The sequence below is a fragment of the Numenius arquata genome, chromosome 29, assembly GCF_964106895.1.
Source record: "Numenius arquata chromosome 29, bNumArq3.hap1.1, whole genome shotgun sequence".
In the NCBI taxonomy this organism is placed as follows: domain Eukaryota; kingdom Metazoa; phylum Chordata; class Aves; order Charadriiformes; family Scolopacidae; genus Numenius; species Numenius arquata.
Genome location: NC_133604.1, coordinates 1,628,332 through 1,636,894, shown reverse-complemented (window position 1 = coordinate 1,636,894; position 8,563 = coordinate 1,628,332). Strand labels below are relative to the sequence as shown.

At 59.2% G+C, this 8,563-nt stretch overlaps 2 protein-coding genes across 3 annotated transcripts; both read right to left on the bottom strand.

Moving 5' to 3' along the window:
• Positions 1–269: 269 nt before the first annotated feature.
• On the bottom strand, positions 270–434 carry COX14 (cytochrome c oxidase assembly factor COX14). Its single transcript, XM_074165010.1, has one exon. The coding sequence runs from the start codon at positions 432–434 to the stop codon at positions 270–272; it is 165 nt and encodes a 54-aa protein (XP_074021111.1).
• Positions 435–2,310: 1,876 nt separating this feature from the next.
• GPD1 (glycerol-3-phosphate dehydrogenase 1) lies at positions 2,311–7,695 on the bottom strand. Of its 2 annotated transcripts, none has more exons than XM_074164820.1 (8): positions 7,639–7,695; positions 7,294–7,471; positions 6,566–6,706; positions 6,080–6,218; positions 5,033–5,145; positions 4,479–4,712; positions 4,142–4,248; positions 2,311–3,855 (listed from the first exon to the last, which is right to left on the bottom strand). In XM_074164820.1, the coding sequence occupies exons 1-8, from the start codon at positions 7,677–7,679 to the stop codon at positions 3,759–3,761; spliced, it is 1,050 nt and encodes a 349-aa protein (XP_074020921.1). In that variant the 5' UTR covers positions 7,680–7,695; the 3' UTR covers positions 2,311–3,758. The 2 variants fall into 2 exon arrangements, with proteins under 2 accessions (XP_074020921.1, XP_074020922.1); XM_074164821.1 differs by having other exon boundaries at positions 6,566–6,637; positions 7,639–7,679.
• Positions 7,696–8,563: the final 868 nt, after the last annotated feature.

The window sequence follows — 8,563 nt, the reverse complement described above, 5'->3', positions numbered from 1 at the left end:
AGAAACTTGGTTGATGCGTTTCATCTTAAGGAAATAAAATCATGGAGACCGTAGGCCTCTCTCCTGTCATTCTGGGCTCCGAGAAGCCAGTTGAAGCTGAGGGGGGCCCTGTTGGCGCCGGTGGGGGCAGAGAGCACGCAGCACCACAGCTGGCCCTTTCCACACGCTTTTATTGTGCTCCGGCTCCTCCCCCCGCCTGGGCAGCGCCGTGGGGCCCTCTCCCGCCCCTGCTCCAGCGGGGAGCCGCGGGGCCGGGGCCCGGGCCGCCCTCAGTTCTCGGGGCCGGCGGCGGCGGCGGCCTGCCGCTCCTGGCGGCGCTGGAGGAGGCGGTAGGCCCGGGTCCCGCACAGGTATCCGCCGTACAGCGTCAGCAGCGCCATGGAGCCGGAGAAGGCCTTGTAGCCGAAGTCGGCCAGCTGCTTGGCGGACACCATGGCTGCGCCTGCAACAGAAGGCGGCGGTCAGCGGGGCCGGAAGCGCTCCCTCCCCCGCCCGGTCCCGCCGGGAGCCCCCGTCCCCCTCCCTCCTCACCCCCCCGTACCTGCTCCGTGGGACTCCGGTACCCCCGGCCTGCGGCTCCGCTCGCTTCCGGCCAGCGCCCCGCCTTCGCCCGCCACGTGGCTGCCGCGCTGCCCGCTGGGATGTGTGGTCCGCCGAGGCGCGGGCGGCGGCGCCCCCTGCCGGCGGGCGGCGCTCTTCCACCTCAGGCGGCCATGGCGGCCCGCCGGGTCACGGCTACGGCCGGGCCGGGCTGCCCGGGCCCGTTCTCCTCTGGCCTTTCGCCGTGAGGCACACCGCAGCGGGATGCGCGGGGCTGAGGCTCCGGCAGCCCTGAGGGGACCATCTTCGGCTGCACCGGGGATGGAGCGAAGGCCGCGCCAGTCTTGCGCCAGCCCTGAGGCCCCCACAGGCCTCGCCACCCTCCCCGAGGGCCCAGCCCGCGCTCACCGCCGGAGAGGCTGCTTCCAGGGACTGCTGGAGGCCGCGTTCCTCCGAAAGCGGCTGCTGGCACCCCCGCAGAGCTCCTTGCTCTGGCACTTGAGGAGCGCTGCCCCGGCACTGCTCTGCCCCGCCGGCTCTGTCAAGCGCTGAGGCTGCAGGAGACAGGCCACCCCCCCCTCGCCGCCCCCGTCCTTTCCCCAGGCCGCTGCACAGCAGCAGCTCCGGCGGCTGCAGCGTCCTGCAGAGCCAGGATGTGCTGAGGCTGCAGAACATAACTCCAAATGGCAAAGGGAAGACTTTTTATAGCTCGTGCACTCCTCTGGGGTGTCTAAAAGCAAGAGGCTTGTGCACCAGCCACCCCCAGGTGGGACCTGGGACCTTCAGCAAACGCTGTGAGGGCCTGCAGGGACTTGGGCGCTGCCAGCAGCGCACAGCACCAACGAATCCTGCATGAAGCACTTCCACGGCAGAGGAGCTAACAGCTAAATGCAAGTCCCATTCTGGATCCTGCTGCAGCTCCAGGCAGGTGCTGGGAAGAGTTTAGGAAGCCAAGGTGAGAGACTGCTCTGTGTGTAGGGAGGAGGCCTGAGAGACCCTTGCTCCTGTGTGGGCCTCGTGTCCAAACGCTTGAGCTGGGATTCCTGAAGCCCTTCAAGACAATGGGAACCAGAAGTTGTGCCAACCCTGCAGAACCACGCTGGACTTCCTTTATACTCCCTCCAACCTCAATAAAGTTCCTCATTAGGGGAAGCTGATTCTGTCTACTTTCTTTACAATAGCTCAGTTGAATTTAAAGGTCGTAGGGTGCCTAGTGAGAAAGCGTGTCTAATAAAAGGCACAGAAACAACTGCAGCGCCAGCAGATTAAATTCCCCGAGCAAGAGGCTGAGCGGAGGGCTAGCGGTCCTGGAAAGGTCACTCAGTACAAGATGCATTTCAAAGAAAGACGGGGACAAGGCAAGTCCAGGAAAAGCAGTTGGGAAGAGATGAATAAAACACCACCGCATGTCCCAAGAAACCAAGACATCAGAGAAGGGGAGCCCTGGGGTACGTGGGGCACAGCGGGGTCCTGGCCCGGCTCCTGCAGGCCCCAGGTAGAGGTGTTAGGATTCCGTACCCGGTTCAGCACTGCAGTCTCAGCCCTCTTCTGTCCTACAGCCAAACTTCAGCACTGGAACCGCTGCTGAGAAAAAGGAAGTGGGACATTGCGTTGTGTTGTGACTGAGCAGTGACCTGTGGGGGCATTCTTGCTGTTTCTGGGACAGCACACGAGGGTACAGAGCCAGGCGGGAGCTGACGGTGCCCTGTTCTGCGCTCAGCCAGCCCAGCAGGCACCAGCCCAAAGACAATGATGCACAGGAGCCACAGAGCAAAGAGCATGTTCCCCCTTCTCCTCTCCAAGTTTATTATTAATTTAAAGGTTTGTAAAGTACACTGCTGGTCAGAAACCCGGTGGTACTAGGGCCCGGAACGGGGGTGGACAGCGAGATCTGCAGCAGCTCCAGCCTGCCAGTCCAGACAGGGATCAGTGAACCGCTGGACACGCTGGCCTGAGCAAACACTGGCCAAGTGAGCCAGCTTCAGAGGACCAGAGAGGCATGTGGCCGGACAAGGGGCAAGTTTCAAAGGCACAACACAAGGCATGAGACCTCTGTCCTCTCCTGTGATGTTGGAGGTCTCCCTGTACCTCCTGCAGATCACATGTCCATGGCTGCCCCTTGTGCCAGCGGGCAGTTTCCAGCACCTTTGCAGGAAGGGCAGCAGGCAAAGTGTGGAACCTGCTTTCTTAGCTCCTGTAAAACCATGTAGAGGCAAAGACTGGGCTAAAGCACAGACTGGAGCAAGTCAAAGAGAAGGCAGAAAGCTGCTGTGGATCATTCATCTAAAAGCAACATGCCCCAGCTGCTTTGTCAGGTAACACTGCCAAGGGCTGCACAGCCTGCCAGCGGCTCAGAAGGACTTCAGGGCAGTTGGCCCCTGCACTGCCAAAGCCAGCCAGAGGACAAACCGTAGGAGGGAGAAAGGCTGCCTGGGGAGAGGAGTCAGTGGGCATGGAATCAGCACAGGCAAATCTGTGACAACAGGGGAGTTCCCCGGGTGCAGGGGCCAGGTTTGATTGTGAGAGCAAAAAAATCTAAATAAGCAAGCTGTACAGTCTCACCCTGGGGCTGCCCTCACGTGTGAAGCACTGGCTGAACCATTTATCAGGAGCAGCTGGCAGTGGCTGGAGAAACAGCACATAGCAGGGTGGAAAAGAATGCTATTTTCTGTGCTGGTGCTTCTTAGAAAGGGTGATCCTCAGCCCCTTTGAAAGTCCATAGGAGCTTCACTTGCCCTGGTGGAGCCTGGCGGGGAGCTGTGCCCTCTCCACAAGACAGTTAAGCCAAAAGCAACAGCAGCGAGCAGAGTGGCCCCAGGGGGCTAAGAGCAAAGCTTGTCCTCCCAGGCAGTGCCTCCTGCACAGCCCGTATCAATCAAGATGACCTGGCAGAGTCTCTCCGAGAACTGAATCCATCACAGCAAGAGAAAGTGAAAGGAGGAAGACGCTCAGCTCCACTCGGGGCAGACCCTAGAGAGCGGCAGAAGCTAAACGAGCCCTTCAAAGAGAGGGAGATCAGCAGGTACCTCTGTGCAGATGCCAGGCTCAGGCTGGCAGTGTCCAGGGCTGAGAAAGGGAACCTCTGCCCTTCCAGCACTCTGCAAAGGCTCCCAGGAAATCCAGACTCCTTACAAAGCTGTAGCATCAGAGCAAGTTGGTGCAGGCAGAAGTTCCCCACTCTTCTTGGCAGGATCAGTGGTGTCGCAGGCAGAGCCCACTTACTTGTGCTCAGGGTGGTTCTGGAGACACTTGATGACATCTGTAACAGGTTTGCCCTCGTAGCAGATCTGATACACAGCTGTGAAGAGGGGGAACCTGCGGGCAAATGAACAAAGTCACCCCCCCGCACTGTCACCGGAGCTGGCAGAGTCAGAGCACCTTGACTTCTTTTGTGACATGTGGGACCACTGGGCAGGAGCGGGTGGGACAGTGGCATGGTGCCACATCCAACAGGCCACTCCTGCCCAGCTGGCTTGATGTGGGCAGTGCAGGGATTCACTCGAACAGCAGGGACACTAACAGTGGGTTTTCCCTCCCACGGCTGCAGGAAAGATCCCAGCCCCACCCCAAAAGAGCAGACAGGAGAGATGAGAGCACTCACTTCTCCACTACGTTCTTGCTTTTAAGGATGCGATGCAGCTCAGCAGACGTCTGGGGACCCTGCAGCTTCTGCCCATTCAACATCTCCTTTTCCAGCTCCTCAATAGACTGAAACAACCCAACAGTCAGGCAGCTGGACCCTGTATCCCCATCCGCTACCCCACCTTTCTTCCCTGGAGCCAGGCTGCGGCACTCGGCAGTGAAGGCAGGATGCCATGGCTCTAATTGGGTCCCTCCTGCTGCCAGCTCAGCAGGTTAATGCAGATCTCAATGCTGCCTGCTCCCTGCTCTGTGTACCTTCCCGCTCCCCACTCCGTGTACCTTCCTGCTCCACGTACCTTCCCAGTCTTGGCAAAGGCCTCAGCCACCTTGCGGTTGCGGCCACCGTAGCAGGTAGTGATGAGGTCGGCGACTCCGCAGCTCTCCAGGAAGGTGGAGGGGGAGACAGGGCCCTTACAGAAGAGTTTGGCAAAGCCAATCATCTCCATCAATCCCAGACGTATCACAGCAGCCTTCGTGTTGTCTCCATAACCAAGTCCATCACAGAAACCAGCTCCTACAGCCACAATGTTCTGGAAAACAACAAGAGCATGGAGGGATCTGTTCCCAACAGAGCTCGGGGCTTTGCTGTGTCCACAAGCTGCCTGTGTGATCCCCGGCACAGGCTCCTGCCTGCGCCAGTGATCGTCATCCCTCCAAGCAGCTGAACAGGACACATCCACACTTCCCTCCAAAGTCTGGCTTTTGACCCAATGGTCTCAGCAATCCACAGCGCAATATCCAGTGGAGTTCATTCAACTGGCAGCCTCCTCCTCAGAGCTCCCTGCAGTGTCCTAGAGAACTGCAGGCTTTGCTAACCAAGACCCCAAACCCCGGTGAGGGGCTCCCCCACCTTGAGGGCCCCGCAGATCTCTACGGTGTCAGCTTCCTGCACCACCGTCACCCGGAAATTTGGGGTCTGCATCAGCTCCTTCAGTATCTGCCCGTGCTGCGCATTCTTGCAACCTGATGAGACAAAGGGAGAAGGAGGAAGATGATGGGGGAGACCCTGCGGTAGGACTGTGCTGCTCTCCTGCTCAGCGGTGCGTTCCTGCAGCATAGCCCCTGCAGCTGGTGCAGCGAGAGGAACCTATTGCCCAACTGATGGATGTTGCTAAACATTTGCAGGTCCACAGAGGGCCAAGCACACATTGCCTAGCAGATAAGCAAGGTTCAGCCTTGGAATTCCCAGGAGATGGGGACAATCCCTACTGCTGTGTGGAGCAAGACAGAAATGACATGCCCAGTAGATTAAAGGCATCTTCAGAGGTTACAGATTTGGGTTTGGAGGCTGCTGTTCTCCCCGTTCCTTCAGCATCCTGCACAAGAGCGTTTGTGTGCTCACAGTGATAGCATGCTCTGTTACACCTCCCTGGTCCCTGCAGCCTCCTGCACAGCATATTTGCTTTTTTTTTTAAAATACAGACACTTTGAATCCTGTAACTTCTAACCCAGTGAACTCTTCTGTTGGTTTTGGCTGCTGTGCATGATTCACAGCGTGGAGGATGGCAGGAACAGTCACCAGATGAACTTTCGGGCAGCCCTGGCTGGCAGTAACATGAGATCCATGCGAGCGTCCCTGGGAGCCCAAGGAAATGAAGGTAGGAACGCTGTTTCCTAAAGGGTCTCTCAGTGTCCACCCCTTTCATTTGTGGCAGCAACTACCTGGTGCTCAGGCTGGCGAGGAGCTTTTAGACACACAACTCTGTTTTTAATGAAGCGAGCAATCACATCATAAACCCTGTGAATGAGCTCCTACGGAGTCTCTGTGCCTCCACAGGGAAAAAGGGCAGGCTCGCCCTAGGCAGCAGTCGTTTGAGCTGCACCACGCTCACCCCTTTGCCTCTTCCTGCTCATCAGAAACGAAGGCTGCTAATGAGGAGGGCTGCTGGCTCCTTACCGATGGTTGTTTCACAGAACTTCTCTCCTGCCACTTCATTAGCAATGTTGGCCCCCATGAGGACGCTCATCTCGATTCCCAGTTTCTCATGGATGATGTCTGAGATCAGCCTCAGCCCATCTGGTCCTTCGTCCACCCCCTGAGAGGCCACCAGGGACAGAGATGAGGACCTGCCCCCCAGGAGACCTGTCCCCCCGCCCTGATCCTGCTATTCCCTGTGCTGCAACGCTCATCCCAGCAGCCCCCCCGTGCTCAGCTGCACCCCACTCCTCACAGTGCTTGAGATCCCCCACATGCCTTCTTCCTTCTCCACCAGGACACCTCCAACCCCCCATCAAGACTCTGCCCCCACTTCCCACTCTCCCCACATCCCCCCATAACCCCGGAGCCCAGTTTCTGCTCCAGAACCCCAGGATTGCCCTCGCAGCCTCTCCGAGCCCCCGGGGCCCAGTGCCCCAGCACACTGCCTGCTCCCCCTGCTCATACCTTGATCAGCGACAGCCCAACAGCATCTTTCTTCACGTGGCCCTTGAGCTGGTCACAGACTTTGCGGATAAACTGGTGGGGCACCACGAACAGGAGGATGTCAGCCCCAGCACAGGCTTTCAGCAGGTCTGGCTCTGCTACCTGAAGAGAGTATGGCTGTCACTGGGGTCTTGTGCCTGCGGGAAGCGTGTCCTGAACCCAGGACAAGGGGAGCAGGGGCTTGAGAGCAGCTGTTGGGAGCTTCCCTGCGAGGGTAGGAAGGGCACAGAGACATCCCCGAGGTCCCCTTCCAGGGCAGAGGGGCTGGAGCAGAGCAGGGCAAAAGCAGCCTGAGCTGGTGCCACAAGAGCTGGGGTTGTTCTGGGGACCCCAGCAGGCCAGTGCCGGCCGAGGGGCCGAGCGTGCAGCCGTGGGACCGCAGCCCCCGGGCTCTCAGTGTGCGGCTGATGCCAGCTCGCAGGCGGCCACATGGCCTCGAGCCCAGCCTGTGGGGTGCCAGAGAGCGGGCAAAGATGGGCAGTGAGAGCAGCCAGGGCTGCAGCTCGTCCAAGCACGGATCAAGGTCACCGGGAGGGTGTAACTGAGGCCGGTGCAGCCCGGTGCATCCCCTGCCTTCACACACCGGTGCCCAGGACGCCAGCAGAGCTATTTATTACCTCTCACCAGCGCCTGGCTGTCGGCAGCAGACCTTGCGCTCAGCGGAGAGGCTGCCGTCGGGCCACACTCACCACGTTGGGGGGCAGCTTGTGCCCTGGCAGGTACTTGACATTTTCGTGCTCGGTGTTGATGATGTCGGTGAGCCGCCGGCCGCCCACCTCCTCCTCCAGCACCCACATGTTCACCTGGTTCTCGAAGGTGCTCAGCCGCGCCGCGTTGCTGCCGGCGATCTTGGCGATGGCCGAGCCCCTGCGTGGGCAGAGCAGAGCCGTAGGCAGCGGGCACCGCGGCCGCTGGCACCAGGGAGCCCAGTGCACCGTTGGTCACTGGGGGTCCTGGTGAAACGGGGACCGTGGGGCACCGGGGAAGGACGGGGGAGAAGAGGGGACCCGGGGGGCCGGGCAGCGGGCGCTCACCAGTTGCCAGAGCCCACGATGCAGACCTTCTTGCCACCCATGGTCGGGGAGCCGGGGCACTGCGCAGCGCTGAGCCCGCCGATGGTATTTCAAGGCCGCCCGGAGCAGGGGCGGCCCCGTCCCGCCCCCGGCCCCGCCTGCCCCCGGGGGAACCGGGCACCGAGCCCCGGGGCGGCAGCAGAGCCGCTGCTCGGTGGGCGGCCGCAGGGGGCTGCGCTGCAGGTGCGAACCGCTGCCCTGAAGCAAAGGTGAGACAGCTCAAACCCCAATCTCGGCAGAACCAGGAGTGGTGACCGCGGAGCCTCCCCCCGCCCTTCTCCGCACAAAAGGCGTTTTATTTCCCCCCCAAGTAAGAAACACGACCCTTGGGGCTGCAGCCCCGGCCCACGGCTCCTGCCCTGATCTCTCAGCCCTGAGCAGCAGCACAAACTGCCCTTTCTTCTGTCCACAGAGGATCTTTCCCTTGCATCAAGGGCTTACAGGTTTTCCGTAGAGCGTTAACGTTTCTACTTTTACAAACAAGGCAGGGTGAAGAAACTCATGCCCCTTTTGCACAGTTTTAAACCCTTGCATGTAAACCTTAATACAGTTAACTCAAAATTATGCCTGACTCCCATGGGGCTTGTAACAGGCTGTCACAATTCTGCAAGGCAGCAGAGTGTGGAAACTGGCCCGTCCACATGGATTTTATCAGCAGCTTGGCCACTAGATTTCCAGTTTTGCTTAAGTTACTTTGCTTGTTTACCACAAAAGCACTTTGCAAAGGCTGAGCAGACTCTGGGAGCCAGGAGATCCATACATGAAAGGCTCTCTATAAAAGGCCAAACTATGAAGAACATTTTTCTCTGCAGTCTCTTAACCCAGTTGGCTTCCTTAAAAATAAAAAAAAAAAAAAAAAAAGAAAAAAGGTGGAGATAATCCTGTC

What these genes read in the sequence shown, in the direction of transcription:
- GPD1 (XM_074164820.1), bottom strand. Translation starts at nt 7,679, where the DNA reads ATGGGTGGCAAGAAGGTCTGCATCGTGGGCTCTGGCAACTG. An exon ending in ATCGTGGGCTCTGGCAACTG is followed by an intron (nt 7,472 to 7,638) that starts GTGAGCGCCCGC and finishes CTGCCCACGCAG; the next exon opens with GGGCTCGGCCATCGCCAAGA. An exon ending in TTGGGCTGTCGCTGATCAAG is followed by an intron (nt 6,219 to 6,565) that starts GTATGAGCAGGG and finishes GTGGCCTCTCAG; the next exon opens with GGGGTGGACGAAGGACCAGA.
- COX14 (XM_074165010.1), bottom strand. Translation starts at nt 434, where the DNA reads ATGGTGTCCGCCAAGCAGCTGGCCGACTTCGGCTACAAGGCCTTCTCC.